The 17171-nt window shown below is 41.1% G+C and overlaps 1 protein-coding gene across 2 annotated transcripts in view; it reads right to left on the minus strand.

Moving 5' to 3' along the window:
- ITPR2 (inositol 1,4,5-trisphosphate receptor type 2) overlaps nucleotides 1-17171 on the minus strand; it is a 258336-nt gene that overhangs the window by 12816 nt on the left and 228349 nt on the right. For both annotated transcript variants that reach the window (XM_071733154.1, XM_071733153.1), the window contains 3 exons: nucleotides 14754-14878; nucleotides 12987-13152; nucleotides 11519-11679 (listed from right to left, as the gene is read on the minus strand). In XM_071733154.1, coding sequence (XP_071589255.1) covers nucleotides 11519-11679; nucleotides 12987-13152; nucleotides 14754-14878 — 452 coding nt within the window. The remainder of the gene's footprint in view (nucleotides 1-11518; nucleotides 11680-12986; nucleotides 13153-14753; nucleotides 14879-17171) is intronic.

Here is a 17171-nt window from a genome sequence, read left to right on the forward strand (position 1 = left end):
ATGGAGCACTTTTATTCCCTGTGGGAAATTGGTGGAAACCAGCAAAACCAGGCCCTCAAGGTGAAACATCCATTCGTTCAGGTTTGTATCTACAGTGTGCTGTTGAAAGAAGCTGCAAGCACTGATCAATAAAAGAAAAAAAAGACCATGGTATTTTGTGAACCTCTATCTGCCTATGCTGCATTTTCATTTAGTGCTCTTGCTCACATTGCTAGGAAGACACTGAAATGGATCTTCTATACAGATCTGCTCTTTCTTTTTCCTTGGGTTGTTTTTTTTTTCAGCCCAGTATTTAAATATGGTTTTCTCTGTTCAGTTAAAATACATTTTCTATTGAGAAAAAGCAGATGATTGGTTTCACAAACCCGGTTGGTTTCACAATTTTCTTTCAGCAGCACCCAGCAAAATGAAAAACAGAGACAAAACATTTTAATCACATGTGTACAAAATACACAGGATTCATTAAATATGATTTAAAGTTGCCTGTTTGTTTTGGAGACTCTTCAAAGCTCCTACTACCCCAAACTCACAGAAGTATAATGTGATTCCTGATCTATTGAATTTTGTAGGATGGCTGTAGTGGGTTCCATTATATATAAATTGGATGCAGCCAAATTACAATCTCCGATATATACTTTTATCTCAAAATACCCTATGAGGCAATTGTGTAAAGTACTTTATCAGGGACTGTTTTTGGTAATATTGCAAGATTTCATGATGTAAAAAATACATCAATGTCATTTAAATTGAACAAAATGGTTCCCCTTTTTTTCCCCTGCAGAGCATTTTTAACCATCTTCTCAACAAATTTGTTCAATAAATACTGTATGAAACAAACATTTTGCACTTTGTCCCACAGATACAATTTGCCAGTCTGATTGATTTCTTTCTCTAAGACTAATCTGATTTCTTTAGGCTATATATCTTCTCTTTTATTAAAGATGATGCAATCTTAGCTTTTTATCATATACACATCCACCACACTAAGAAGAGAGAAGATTTCCCGAACTAGCCTTCCAACCAAATAGGAAAACCTGACACAAATCTTGTAAAGCTGATTCCAGAAGATAAATGGCACAATGAGACCAAAGCTATACAAACTGATAAATGTATCTATGCAGAGTAACATGGGCTGGTGGATTTTTCTTCCCATGACAAATATACAAAAGAAATTACTTCATATCTATAACACCTTGTAAAACAAGGGCATACTAATGTTGCACCCAGCTCCCCCAAATCTTGCTGTCTCTGACCTGTAAGAACTCAGCAGCAAAGCTACATTTTTTGTATCCTTACCCTGGTTTACTTCTTGCAGAATCTCACTGCTCTATTTCAAGTCCAACCAGATTCACTCTTATTTACCTTTTAAATGGTGTTTTTGGTAAGGCAACAACTGCAAACTCATCTCCCCATTCTTTTAATAATTGCCCTTAGGTTTTGGGGCAAACCCATAGTCCTTCTATTCCTCAGGATTTGCAGTTGTCTGCCTTGGCTGCAGAAGCCAGAAGCTTCGTCCCACTGTAATCCAAAGAACAATAATTGTTTTCAAATGTTGCAATAATATTCTCAAATAGCATTGAAGTGTTCTGTGTTTGTTGCTTCTCCCATAGTGCAAAATCAAATTAATTCAGTTTACACGCTTTGGGATCTGCTCATCACATCATTCCTCTGCAGCTGAATTTCTTATCATTACCCATGACCTCAGTTAAGGTCCAGCTTTCATTAGGCACAGCCATACACAGCCAGTCCCATGAGAGTCCCTCTTGCTGCCAGCATTTTAAGTGCAACAGTAGGTGCCTATCCAATGCCTCGGAGAGCCTTTCCACCATTTGAAATCACATAATAAAGGTCTGCCCACACACAGATCCATCTCAGGCCACATGCTTCTTGAACAAAGGGATAAAAGATGTTTTTTGCAAGCTGCCTGGAAAGCTAACAGCTCTAGTCTCTGGCAGGTCAAGGCAGGAGTGGATTCCAGCAGGGAACCGCAGCCTGTGTCCTGCCAGCAGTGCTGCTCGGCTTGAGGGCACTCCAGCTGGAACACCTCCACTCCATGTTCGTGGGGATCTGCAAGTTTCAAGGAACACAGCCTCGTGTCCAGACCCCTCCGTGAGTTTTGAAGGCCAGCAGCAAACAAATAAACAGGAACCTAACTCGGCTCATTTATTTTAATTTGCGAACTGAATAAATTGAAAGTTGGAAGGAGGACGAGGAGGCTGTGACTATACTGTATTGTCAAGGCAGAATACATCTTAATAGCAAAAACAGCTTTCAAAGTCTAAATACTGGTCAACAGACAGGTGGCCAAATCTTTCAAATGCAGAGGAAATCAAATTAAGCTTACAACTGGGCCACAATACCACAGGGTCCAAAAAGACTGGTGCTGGGCTGTATCAAACCACTGATTTCAGACCTCAGGGGGAAAGAACTCCCAGTCTCAATGAACATACTTTTGGGTAGTTCTGGGCTCCACTGTGTAACCTGCCATTACAATAGAGATTTTTATTCAGAAAGAGAAAATAAGACAGGCACGCACTGATGCTGGGACCTGCCTCTACAGGAGTTAACAAGAACATGAGGTGCTGAGAGTATGGAGGCACCAGGGACAAGGAAAGGGCCATTCCCTCCCTTCCTGAGTCAGCTAGGGGGTGAAGGTTATCACCATACCCTCACTACACAGCACATCTGCCTGTCCTGCAGCATCTGTTGTTGTTATCCATCTTTCTCCCACTCTAGCTAACGGCATCACTTCTAAGGAGGCAGGATCAGATCCGTGGTTTCCCATTCCAGCAGCACCAAGATAATTAATATTGGCTGGAAAGAGTGTGTATAAACATAAAGCCATGGAAACCTCAAGCTTTTAAAATGAGGTACCAAACGAAGTTCACCTTTCCCTTTGTTTACCTGTACCTCACACATCACCTAATCCAAGCAGGTCAACTAAATTATTTCTGGCAGACCAAAGAGCCCATGTATGGAGGATGCAGAGCCCTTGAAGTAGAAAAGGAGATGCTCAGCTCTCTTGAGGAACAGGAGCTTTGTGCAAAGCTGCAAAGTCCTCATGTGATGCTAAATTTTCATGCTCTGAGCAATGCACAAATGAGCAGGAAACCAGCTAATTAGGCACGTTACTGTAATTGCTTATTTTATGAAGTGGAGAGGGCGGTGTTCAACACTTCCACAAGATGATGTAGAGGCAAAATTGTACAGAGAAGCAAAAATAGCAAAGGACTACCTACAGAAATGAACATTATTTTTGAAAACAGGAAAAGCAACAGTAGAGAAATAATTCAGTAACTACCTAGCAGCAGGAAAAACAATAGTGCCTCAATATATTCTGTAAATGTAGAACTGCACTGGATAACACTTGAGTACATGAGGAGAGAGGACCTCACCTCCCCTCATATATCCAAACAGTGGTTGAACCTGGGTGAAGCACAATTACAGCTCTATTTTGGTGACTGTATCACCACTCCATAGTTCTGAGATCCTCTGTGAATCTGAGGCAGGCCTTGATTCAGAAAAAAAGACCTTCTCTGGGACCTGGTGCACCTAAGCTGAAGCTCTGAACTGCTTCCATGTGGAATGAGAGAGAGAGCTGTGTGCTTGCTTGCTTTACTATTTTGAGCACAATAAAAAAGAAGAAAAAAAAAAAAAAAAGAAAAAAAAAAAGAAAAAAAAAAGAAAAAAAAAAAAAAGAAGAAAAAAAAAGAAAAAGAAAAGGAGCAGTAAATCATTTAGGCGTATTTCTTTAATTGCTTATTTTATGAAAACCCAACTGCAGACAAAAACAACGTTGTATTTTCTAGGAAATTAGGCTGTCAGAGAGACTTCAGATCTTATTTAGCACCCAGCTTTTGTGCTCTTGGCATTACTGCCATGGTTAGTAATTACTCATAATGTGACATGCATCATATCAGTCTTTTAAAAGTAATTAAGAAAAAGTTGCCTAGCTTAATGATATGTAAATACATCTTATCCTTTCAAGTTTTGCTTTGATAACATCTGCTAATATTTGGATGAAGGCCAGTTTTAAAAAGTAAAATAAATCAGTCCTAACAATGGGAGCAATATTGGCTTCCCAAAAAGTTATAAACTCCATGTCCCACTTCAGCAGAGCATTTGTGTTGGAGAAGTCCTGTAAGCATTTTCAAGCCTGTGAGTTGCCAGATCAGAATCTTCCTGGTGAACTAAAATTTATGGTAATGAAGAAACCTTAAAAATACATTTTATTTGTAGCGAGACAGTTAAAGAATCACAGCTCACCATCCCTGGCAGATTTAGCTGTAGCAGTTGAAGGGGTCACCTCTATCAGCTGTATGCCCTTTATCTGCTGATATTATCCTACCTATAAAGAGGCAGTGGAATCAGTAGTGTGTTCTCTCCTCAATCAGTGCAGTTCAGACTGGCGTGACATCAATGGCCATCAATTTTCACATTAGTACTCTAGGCTGCTCACTGCAGAAGCTCAGGAGCAAACAAACACGTCGCTCATCCTTCCCCCTCTGTTCTTGTGGTTAATTGCAACAGCAGGGTATGGTGGACATCTGGGGAAGAAAACTTCTTAAATTGTCTGGGATGAATCACCAGAGTGCACGTGAAAAACACACCCACGGTGTCTTCCTGACAAGCTAAGTGCCCCTTCTGCAGCATTCATGTTACTTTGGATTCACATTTCTCTGGTTTAGGTCGTTCTCTGTACCCATACTGTGTTTAGCAATCCTCAGATATAAGACAACTTCATATAGACTGGAGATAAAAATCAGCAGAGAAAATTTTTGTCTCCAAAATTAAAAAAATCTGATAACAGAACAGAAAACTTCTGGATGTCAGAACCTTTTGTCTTCTCTAAAGAAGTTGCATTTTAAAAGCTGAGGTCAATAGCCCTCTTAAGAACTTACTATTTTACTACATTCTTTGACAAAAATTGACAGCAGTAAAGAACAGCTTGTTCCACAAACCCTGCTCCTCCTCGCCTGCCTGCTGTCAGTGCCTGCTTCCCCTTTCCTTATGGCACTTTTTCACTGCCTTCACCTCACCTGTCTGTTCCTTTGGGCTCCTCCAGAGCCAGGGTTCTCCATGGTTTGCTCAGGGATAGCCACTGATTCTGCTGGACATAAGGCTGGAGGGGTGGACCAGGATTTGGCATCAGAAATTAATTCATGCTCATTAACCAACACTGGGACAAACTCTCACTGCCCCGAGGTGTGAAAGGACAGCCAGCCAGGCTCTGGACCCACAGCTGTCAGGCTCTGCTTGGCTCACACTTTTGCTGTTTTGACAGTCAGTGACTTCTGCTGAGGTTGGTTAAAATGAAAAAAATCCCTTTGCAGGCTACACACGGGTGTGCCAAGGACTGTATGCAAGTAACCCTGGCTCCAGGAGGGAGTTTGTCCCCTGTCCCTGCTGCTGTGCTGATTGGTCTCGGCCACCTAGAGTGACTCTGGCCAGGACCTCACGGCATCACTGCTGAGATCTGAACGTGGTGAGCAGCTCACATCACACCTCTGCTCCCAGGATGGGAGTAAAGCAAAAATGCAGAGCAGAGCAGCAAGGCAGGAGAAAAGGATGCCAAGGGAAATGGGGTTGTGCTGGCCAGCACACAGCATGGGCAGAGTGACACTTATTGTGAGGCTTCTCGGTCGCTCATTTGGCATTATTCCCAGTGCTGCTTTTGCATTTAATACCCACTTCTGGGTATCTAATAGAAGAAGAAGGCATAAACATGGGGAGCTAGGAAGAAGACAGACAACAGCACCAGTTCAAGAGAGCGCTAAATTCAGATCAATTTTCAAACTCCAGTATTTCAAAAACCCAAACAAACAACAAAGCAACTGGAATGTTTCAAAATGGGCATTTTTCCTCATTACATGGCTCTGGCCATAATATTTGATAAATATTTCTCTCAGTTAATAATTTAAAACAAAAAAGATGAATAAAAGCTGATAAATATTCAACATATTTAAATCGAAGACATTAAAATATTTTCTCACATTACCAGAGACCGTTCATTGCTGTGATACCAGAGTGTTTTTAAAAGAACTGAGTAAGAAAGTCACTGTTCAGAATTTCAGGGTGGTGTTGCTCAATCTGTCTCTTCTACTTGGTGCTTGTAAGGTTGTTGGGAATTTTGCTTTTGATTTCAGTGGAGGTGTTGGGATCCTGAGTAGCCCAAAGAGAGATTATGATGAGGAATTTGCCTTTCAGCTGAGATAAATTTACAGATGAAAGAAGATGTAAAGGAATACTTTTAAGATACTATCATTGTATAAACAGCTTATGGTCCCAGTGATTGCAACGGCAGGAGAACAGAACCTTTGATTTTCCACCTAAGATTGCCTTGTTTTAGGGAGATGGTCTAACACATGGCAGTATCCTTTACTCTTATGAACACAGGCTGGTTTTAGAGCAGTGTTCAGCTGATTGAGGAGTTACATAATTGCACCAATTACATCCAATTACATAATTAGAGTAAATAAGTAATAATATAATTAGGTGCTGCAATTATGTAGTTATGACAGGTAGTGCTAATGCTGATAAAATCCATTATGAAACTTGCTAAGAACTGTGGCCAGAGCACAGGAGAACACAACTTTAAGGCTTCATTTGCTAAAGTCTGTCATTCTTCCAATGGATAAATAATTAATTTAATTACTATGCCAATAGCCTTTTATTTTTGCAAATGAATGGAAGCACAAACCAGAGGCTAATTCATATCTCTCTGTTCTGGTTCAAAAAATTCAGTAGCTTATCTACATTTTGTTCTACTGACTATTTGCAGCTACCAATGCTTGGGTGAAATCCGTGCGTGCAAACTGTGCCTCTAAAAAGAGAAGTATAAAAATTTGGCACAAACCTTCACTATTCCAGTTATCATATTAAACTGTCTCATCTGAAAAATAGACACAAGGAACATTCAGAGTTGTTGCATCTATGTATTACAAGTTATGTGCATCTCTGTGTTTGCTTGGGATGGTATTTCTGGTCAACTGGGTCAGATAAGAAATTTTTTTTCTGCAGGAATGAAAATTCAAATAGGGAATCATTCATGCAGGTTCTCAGTGCAAATGCAAGGCATGTAGCCAGCTTTTCAAAGTTCCTGTCTTTCTGGATATTGTGTAATACCTGCCTGATTTCATATAGGAGTCCTGGATAACGAACAAATAATAAAACCTATCGACTTGATTTAATATTCACTAATATTTCACCTGATAACTGATATAAGATAGTGTGCAAGAAGAATGGGCATCCTGGAAGACTTGGAATGCTTTATTCCCACCAACATCTCCATAAAGTAACTGTCTGAAAAGCTCGAGGTATATAAACCGTGCCTTGTTTTACAATACAATTTATGCTTGATACTTTTTCTAGAAAGAAAAGGAAGAAAAAAAAAAAAAAAAGAAAAATAATACTGTGCTTTATGAAAGCTGGAGAGCTACTGATGACTTCTGTCACTGCTCAGAGCAATATGCTAAGTAAGCACTGAAGCAAACACAGAGCTACTGGGAAAAACAAGATCACAGGGAACAATAGGAGCTTGCAGCCCATGTCCACAGTCCAGAGGAAGAAAGTGAGGTCTGCCCAAGGTCTTTTGAAGCCAGAGACATGGAGATAATGGGAATGCCTTGAGACAAGTCACCCCCTGGAAGAGAAACTCGAGTGAACTTGGAGACCAGCAAAAATCTTGCCTTTGAGTGAGGGATGTGAATAACATAACCTGTGAGTTTCTTTCCCTTTCTTCAATTGGAAAACTGGGGAAGTGAAGTCAGACACGCAAGTGATTCCCATCTGTCTGGCACCCAGCTTCCCAAATAATATTCTGAAATGAGAACGCAGTAATATTCCTGTTTTTTCCAGCTGTGCTATCAGCAAGCCTTCAAACCACATGCTTCACTGTTTGCTGGACAAATGATATATAAAAAAGACTGAGAGTCATATTACAGACACTCATATTCTTGCATCCTGATGGGTCTGTGCAATGGAGAAAAGAGAGTATCGGAAATTGTAGACATTTTCCCTGGCACCTAGTTAATACTGATAAGCACTCTGATGTTACTTTTGGCAATACTTTGCAAGACATTAGTAGACAAGTACAAATAATAACTGGTTCCTAACTACAATTGTAGGGGTAGTGAATGATGATACTTGGAGCTAAACTCTAATATCTATTTAAAAAGTTACTGCAGAATACTCCAAAAATCTGACCTAAATGTATTTAAGGATGGATCTGAATCTTGTAGATTGGCTTTGGGTAGAAATTCTCTCTAAGTAATCTGTCTGTGAAAACACAGAATTCGAGTTTGATCCATTAAAGCCACAGAAGCAGGCATAAAAGGCATTCCTAATAATAATAAAAACTAGTAGAGCTAAGAGAGCTTTTCCAGGAGTATGTTTCATGCTTTTTCAGCCATAGTCTGTATTACCTGAAATATAAAATCTCATTCCACCTTGTCTCCTTCAAAGGGGTCCTGAGACTGCCCTGTTGTTCCAGCCACCCTGTTTTAAAAATATTTGTCACATTGCCATCCACCCCCAGTGAGCATCATTCAGCAATGAGTCAGTTCCACTGGCAACCCCCACTTCCCTTGTGAAAGTCTGCCTCTCTTGTGCCATACCCTAATCACAACTTGGGGCTATTACCAGGGACTAGGTCACCTTTCCCAGCACCACAAGAAAGGTCACTCAGCTTTCATTCTGTCACAAAGTCTGAATCAGCTTCTTTCTTTGTCTTCAGGACAAAATCCATACCTCAGGCTTAATATCTGCATGGAGTGTGGTACATCTCACATACTACATTCATTACTATCACTGTGTGTTTGAAACACATAAACATGTATGGAATATCAGCTCATAGAGCTGACAGCTGCAAAGCCACCTCTGAGTGTCTTCCTTCTGACTCTTTTGGTAATAAGTAAAGCTGTTATCTCTAAATCTCTTCTTCCAGTTGATTGTCATACTTCCAGAATCCTTCACTCTTCCAGTAATATTATTTACTTTCATTTCTTAATATTCCTTGTTCCATGTGGTATACCTAACCTCCCTGACTCCAACAGAGAGTCCTTTTTTCTTCACTCAAACAGTTCCAGTAGCTTCTGCTATGCAGCACCAGTATTTCTGCCACACACCTTCCCTAGATTTTGTTCTCAGGAACTTAAACTACACAAAGATACAATTACTAATCCCACATCAGCCACTTGTAGTCTATTCAAATGTTTGTTGGTTTGGTTTTTTTCTCCCTCCAATTGCCCATTCCCTCTTCCATTCCATATAAGCTTTACACTTATAGGTCCATATGTATCTCTCCTGTCATCCAGAACAACAATTAACGTTATATATACCCAAGGAAAAAATAAACCTTCCTTCAGAGGTTTTAACAATCCCAAAATCTGGATTACCACTATTCACTTAAACCACAAGTGTTGTGCCACAGAGGAACAGGAGCTTTGAGAAATCAGTTCAGTGCTTGAGGTCACAAGTGTTTTGGCACTTTTCTGCTAACATTTTAGATATTCAAACAGGAGTTCCTACCATTAATGCAAGCATAAAATACATTAGTGAATTACATCAGAAAAGTCAAACCACTGCTGTCACAGGATGAATACACTTACTGTGAATATTAATGCAGCCCTTAGAATGAAAGACTAATACTTAACATACATACTCATGACGTTTAAAATCATGCAAACATTGCAGGGAAAGGAAGAGGAGGAGGGAAGGAATCGGCAAATGAGATGAGCCCTAGTGTGTGGAAATGTTACTGATTCCATGAATTCAAGTGCATTTCTGAGGTAAACTGAAATATTTTCATGTGTAAGAGGACAACTTGACACTACCAATAATTTCTTGTAATGGAACAGAAGGTACAAATAACTTGTTTTAATTTTTCTACCTCACCCACCATACTGCAGAAGAGTAGGTTCCTTACTGTCTAACAGTATAAACACCTTAAGCTGGGCAACAAAATTGGAGGATCAAAATTTCCATGGACATAATCTGTTCCTCTGTACCTGTGCACCAAATTCCCATCACCTGCCACACCACCTTCCTATGCAGTGATAGTAGCACTTACAAAAGCTCCATTTCATTGCAGCATCCAAGCATGCCCTTCTGCCTAAACACAAGCCATTCCACCAACACAAGTTCCCCAAGGTAAGCTCTGCCTAAGCCTGCACTGTGGGTGGGAGTTGTCTCTTCTAACACTAGCCAGCTCCCAATTAGGCATCTTGTCTAAACTAATCATTTAGGCTCTCAGTGGAGTGAGAAAAGCAATACCAGAGTCACCTCAGCTACCCTAGACACCTGTCTCAAGGCAGGATAAATAACCAGCTTTCAGCACTGACAGGGCAGGGAGCTGAGATCGATTTAAACCGGATGCCTGACTTGAAGATTGCTGAAGCTAAAGAAGACTCTTCCCCTTGGCCAAACTCAAGACTAAAAGGGCACCCAGGACTTCACTAGTGAGGTTGGGTAGTATATGTAATCAAACGTTTGATGAAGGATCAGGCATTGGAATGGGCTGCCCAGGGAGGTGGTGGATTCTCCATCCCTGGAGGCTTTTAAGAACAGACTGGATGTGGCACTCAGTGCCATGGTCTGGTAACAAAAGTGGTAGTGGATTAAGGATTGGACTCGATGATCTCAGAAGTCCCTTCCAACCCAGATGATTCTGTGATTCTGGATAATTTAGCAGATACTCTCAGTAATAAATGTGGCTCCAGAAATGCATAAACAGCAAAGCCTGATGCACATTTGGTTACAGGATTCAGACATATGGCAGCTCTGCAGCCACAGACGGTGGCATAGGCCTTAAGTAGAGCAATATCTGCCAGGAAGTCCATGGGAAGAAAATGCTGCACCAGAATATCCCAACAGGAAGGAAGAATTCCTCAAAAATGAAGCCCCAGGCCAGACAGCCTTGATAATCTACCCTCCCTCTCTTTGCTAGCAGGCTGGAAATGAAATGTAATCAAACCTCTCTCTGCCCCAGTGTCCTCAAATTCCTCTCTTTGAATCCAAGTTACACTCTCAGTGCTTTAGGAGGGAGTTTCTGTAGCTCTTCAAATCCCTGCAGCAGCTCTTCTTGGTCTTTTCAATAGCTTGTTCAGAGCAGTCACAGGAGAAAAGCACTGGCCCTCAACACTGACCCTGTGTTTCACTGTTCAGCAGGAGACGTTATTTTTCTGGACAGCAGCCCAGAGATACTGGACAAAGCCTGAGCAGCAGCAGATGTTATGATGCATGCTCCTCTGCCCCTGGTTTGGCTAATGAGGCAGCAGAATCCACAGAGCATGAGAGCACGAACGCCAAACCAGAGACTGTGGCCTGTGCCTTCATCTTTTTCATTACATTTAAGACTGGGTTTTGCTGCAGACTGCCAAAGACACATTAAAAGATCTTTAAAAACAGAGATCGATGTCTCCCATTGTTCAGAGAGAGGGGGGAAATAAAAAGATAATCTCTGCCCTAGCTGCAAGGAGCATCTCTCAGTTGTATAAAGTATGTGCCCAAATTGACTTACCACAATCATTTGTGCCACATAGCTCTCCGGGCCAGTGTATTCAGTTGGATCCTTAACTTTGACAAGAACTATAAAGTACAAATAATGCCACATGTTGTGTTCTGATTTTATATGCTCCTCAAAAGAAACGGTCTTGTTATCAAATTTGTCTCTCTCCAGTCCTGCAGAAAGACATGAAAATAATGGAAAAAAATAAATTTACACATAAACCCACCCAAATGCATTAATATGTTAGAGAAAGGAACATAATTTAAAGGATCATAAATCTGAAAGATCTTAATTTAAAAGCTATAACTGCATACAGTAACTGCCAGGCAAGAATACCAGACCAGACAGAATTCCTGACAGAAATCTTCCAGTGCTTGCAGAGTTTATTCTCTTTTGTGATATTTCCTCTTAATAACAATAACAATATAATAAATATGCTAGTTTTACAGTGCCTTCTATGCTGAGGGCTATAAAGTGCTTTACAAGTCTTGGCTCTGAGTCTTTCTAAATGTATACTGGTGAGCACACAGCGTGTAATCTAGGTCCTGATCTTGCAAAGATTTATGCACACATTTAGCATCAAGCATGTGAACAGTCCCACTTCAGCAGCAGTGGGATTGTTTGTGCACTTAAACCTAGCAGCAAGGGTGAGTCTCTGCAGCTTTGGTCTCATAGAGTTTTTACTGAGCTGTAGTCATAACAATTTTTTTTATTATTATTCCTGTAAGGGGTGAAATCTCTGAAGAAAATTACTACAGTGAGGAAGGACAGGATTCACAAATGTGCATCACTGTTACAGCTTTCCACCCTGGATCTCTTGTGGAGCCTTCCACAGACACTAAAGCTGTTGTGCTCTGCACAGCGTTCATCCCTGTCAGTACAGCCATGGAAACAACACCCTGCCTACAAAAAAGAAGGTATTACTAACATCCCCTGAAGGATTCAATGTCTGCTTGTCTGCTCCTCTTTGTGAGTGCACCTCAATTGCATGTTATCTGTAGTTTTTTGGGGGACAATTTTAATTTAATTCTTTTTCTCCCTGTTTCATATCACCTTGTGAAACAAGCAGATTTTGCTGTTGTTATCCTTCTGGAATGCACTGTGCTGTGAAATAGCAAGCTGTACTTTCATCTGCATCAAGCTCTGTGAAACAGTCAGCAGCTGCACCATCTCCATTAGTAGTGATAATGTGAGTGTGAGACATGGCTCTTCTCCCTCAGATCCTGGGTGGAGACTTCAAAGTCACCTCTTAGCAAAGCTGTCTTTTGAGTCATAAACCAAATCTTTTTCCTACTGAGAGTATTATATATAACATATATTTTATGCATATTTTATATATATATATTTGGAACCAAACTGACATTTTTACAGACTTTCCTTGTAGAAGACAATCACACCTTAGGTTCATGCATTTTCATTGAGGAGTAGTTCTTTTTACTCCTTTATCCACCAAACATCTCAATAGCTCAGTAACACCTACCACAGATGAAACAGGTTGTTTTCAGTATTTCCTCCTTTTTCTGCTTTTCACTCCTGAGATCAGCAAATGTATCAATGATGACTCCAAAGATTAGGTTTAAAACAATAATTATGACAATGAAGTAAAACAGAAGATCATAAACAACTCGTGCAGCAAACAAGGGCTCCTGAAAAAAACCCAGTAAGGTTGCAATAAGATACAAAAATAGAACACCTCTGAAATATTAAACATTTTTACATTAGCTCAAGCAAAGCTACACATCTTTTTTTTCACATGCCAAACTCTGCTAGCCTTTCTCACATAAATAGACAGCGACTACCTATGAGACTAAGCAAAGAAGTTTTGGCACCATGTGCTCTTATGGCTTTGGGACTCCTGTTGTTTCACACAGCATGAAGAAGACACTGGCATGTGTATTGGCTGCAGTGTAGATGCATTAGTGTAGTGCTCAAGTGAAGATAATTACCTTGCCACTACAGAAACAGGGAGATGCAGTTTCTAGTACTCACTGAGAGCTATGACAGCTCGTCCTAATACCACCAGGACATGCTTACGATAGAATACCCCAGAGCAATGCCAAGTATGCACACCCAACCACTGGAAACCAGGGGAGGGGGGCATGCTCATGCAATGCCAAGGCCAGGGTATTACACTCTGCACCCAAGCAGGGCACATCCATGGTTTTAGTGCTGTGCTAATGCAGTTGTACGGCTGTGTAAGCCGGCTCGGAGTGAGCAGGCCAAGCTCCTGTCTTTCAGGAGCACAATGCACATACATACACACACACGTGAAGTGCTCACATTCCCCATTTCATCCCACTCTTTTATTATTTGCATCACAACTACTCTCCTTCTTGCAAAGGATGGACTGGACTCCCATTGACACTTCTAAAAATAGCAAAGTTGTTCTGTGGCAAACAGGAGACAACACTCGGTGTGAGGAGGAGTAACATAAAACCCCAGCCTTTTCCTTCACCACAACACAGGATTGGAAATTACTGTTTTCCACATCCATTGGGATAATAGTGCTACTTTGTGAAGTGCTTTAATGTAGTTATCACTAAATAACTGCTAAGTAGCAAAGGTAATTTTCAAAGCCTGTAAGTGTTCACAGACTTCATGGGGATGGACTACGGTTCCTGTAGAACCTCCCAGCTATGAGATAGGTCTTAGATTCCTACTATCAGCACAAAGAGAAATTCCATCCATCCATCTTTTTGACCTTATATAAAAATTCATTAAATTGTCCCAATGTTAATAGTAGTCCTTAAATGAATGGAATTTTTGAGGAAATTTCTGGAACCATATACTATGATAGATGAAATTTTCTTCTGACTTCAATGCTAGTTGAGTACAAGTAAACAATAGGACCTATTGGAGGGCAGATGCTGTGCTGAATTTCAGCTGGTCTTTACACACACTCATCAATCAAACTCTTTCAAAGGTTGCTTTCATAATTCCTAGTGTAACAGAAAAGTGATCCAATCTAGCAATGCTTCTTAGCAGTGCTTGGAATGTTGCAATATGCTCCAGTTTTTCAGAAGGGGTAAAGTACTACCTAAAGTTCCTTTCTTCAAGTATCACCATCACACCAAGCTTAGCTCTTCCTATTAAATATTCCATCTGGGATGTAAAAATTACACGGATAAATCAACTGTGTGACATTAGAGCAGATTACATACAAATACTGTCTATAACCTCTAAAAACTGCCTTTGGCATTCATGAAATGCACAGGGAGTAATGTGTTTGCTCAGCCAAAGCACTCACATCTTTGGAAGGCTTTCTGAGCACGTCTCCCACACCACCTCCATTTCGCAGGCCTTGGTTTAATACGGTCACAATGCACATGAGCAGGGTGTCACAAGTCCTTTCTATTCCATCCTCCTCTTCACCTGAAAATAGGAGAGCAGCAGCTTTAGGAACCACAGCATCAAATGATCGCTCATCAAACAAAGCCACAATTCTGTGCCAGAGAAAGCAACTGCAATACACATCTGCCTTTCATATTCTTCAGCTGGAATTTCACTGATCATCCCTATCCATTTGCACATCGCTGCTGGTGACATACTTAGGCACATCAGGCATACTTAGCTTGAAGAGAGACAGAGAAAACACCAAGCATTTCTCTCACCAGTAACTCTGTTAATGACCCAGAGCTGCCACCTCTGTTCAGGAGAGTACCCCTGTTCCTTGCAAGTACTCCCTCTGGTTTCAGAATAACTGCTTTCTCAGTGAGCCTCCTAAGTGCACAGCTGACATACACAGGAGAAGCAACATAAACACAGAATTAGAAGCACATTGGTAAAAGGATTGTCTTCCTGTGAAATCATTCCTCTACCTACTCATATACAAGCCAAGTCATGTCAGTGTTTCAAATCATTAAGGAGGGGCTGGATTTTATATGGATAAATCTGTCCACGCTCTTTCCACTAGCACACGTACCCAGGCACAGGTCTGATATACATTAAATGAAAGACTCTCCCTGACCTCAGCTTGAAAACTTGGATTCTATTCTTATCTCTGCTGCAGAGCTGCTGTGTGGTTTTGGCCGAGCCACAGAGGGTACTATTGTGCAGGAGATATTTGAACGTGCAGAGGAGCTGGGCTGGAACACCAGTCCTTGGGGGGACCTCGTTCTCCCCATCCAGAATTCCTCCCACCACGCACTCACCCCCACACTGTGGCTGCATCAACAGCCTCCTTTTGAAGAGCCCTGCTTGAGCTGTTCCCTGTGTCCTGCTGTCTGCAGGGTCAGGCCTCTCACTGCCATTTCTCCTGCCTTCCTTTCTCTTTAGGGATGTGTTTGCTTGAGCGGTGGAGGCAGCGAGATTCTCACTTGGTTTGCTTTGTGCATTTATTGTAACATAGCTTAATAAACAACAACGTCCTGCTGTGATAGTTAACTGAAATAGCATACTTAGCAGCCCCAAACCACCACATCTGGGGCACTGAGACAGACTTTGATAAATTGAATTGACTGAAAGCACTCACGTTACAGACAAGCAATTTGGATTTAAAACGTGGGTTCCTAAATTGTGGTGTGTGCATCATGATTGGCATTTGCAGAAAAGAGCTGGTAGCTGCTGCCTTTGCCACCACTGCTTTTTGCTAAGCAAGCAAATTAAATGAGAAAGAACTCCTGATTTAAGGAACTCTGAGTAAAAAGGGAAGCAAAAGCAGACATCAGGATAGACTTCCCTGTTACATTATACAGTCACTACAGACGCTACTACCATTAGTAAGTCCAGATTTTTTTTTAAATCTTTAAATATTGATACTGAAATGACTGAAACAATAAAATCTTTTTTTCTCTGTCATATCTGGAAATTTTTAACTAGTGCCATGATCCCAGTCATACCAATTAATCTCCTCTGGTTTTGTACCCTGCCTCAATTTCCTCATCCAAATACTACTCCATCAATTTTTTTGGAGCTAATACCTGTGTATGAGAAGATGACCATCCACAAGATAAATTTAAAACCTTTATACAAGTCACAGTTTCTCTTTCTTTTAGTTACCTAAAGAACACTATTGCTGCTGTTCACAAGACCAGGGCCAGGTGCTGGAAACAGCAGATTCTAGTGAATTCTAGGATCTTACGGAAAAGCTAGAGGATAACCAGGGCTGCAAACTGGAAGCTGCAACACGCCCGAGAGTTTTCTGCTAGAAAACCTAACTCACAATGCTCCATGTCCACCAAGATGCAAATTCAGAGCAACCCCAGATGCCCAACTCATCATATTAAATAACAGAAAACTAACATCCCACGTTGCACTCAAAAGAGCAAGCTCAGGTTGGTTTGCCAGTGAATCAGACAGCAGCCTGAAGCTGGCAGCAACCTCCAATGCAGTAATGTATGCTGTGGGCAGTGTATAGACATCTGCATGTCTGCTCTCACTCCCAGATGTGGAACAACAAGAGCTACCTTCAGCCTGGGAGCTGGATAACCCTATGGGCACATGTTCTGCCCCAGCTGGTCTGCCCTAAGCAGTGCCTGTACTACAAAAAGGAGTGGCTCTGCAGAGTGTAATATTTCTAAGGATCCGATATCAATGCTAGCTGAGATTCAGAGTGCTTTACTGACAACCAGCTCTAGCCTGGTGAGTAGCCCATTGTTGGTCAGACAGCATTAGACAGGCTGTCTTCTGACTAAGTTTAACTCAAAGGTAATGCAGGTTAAGCACT

Source organism: Heliangelus exortis, chromosome 1, assembly GCF_036169615.1.
Source record: "Heliangelus exortis chromosome 1, bHelExo1.hap1, whole genome shotgun sequence".
NCBI lineage: Eukaryota > Metazoa > Chordata > Aves > Apodiformes > Trochilidae > Heliangelus > Heliangelus exortis.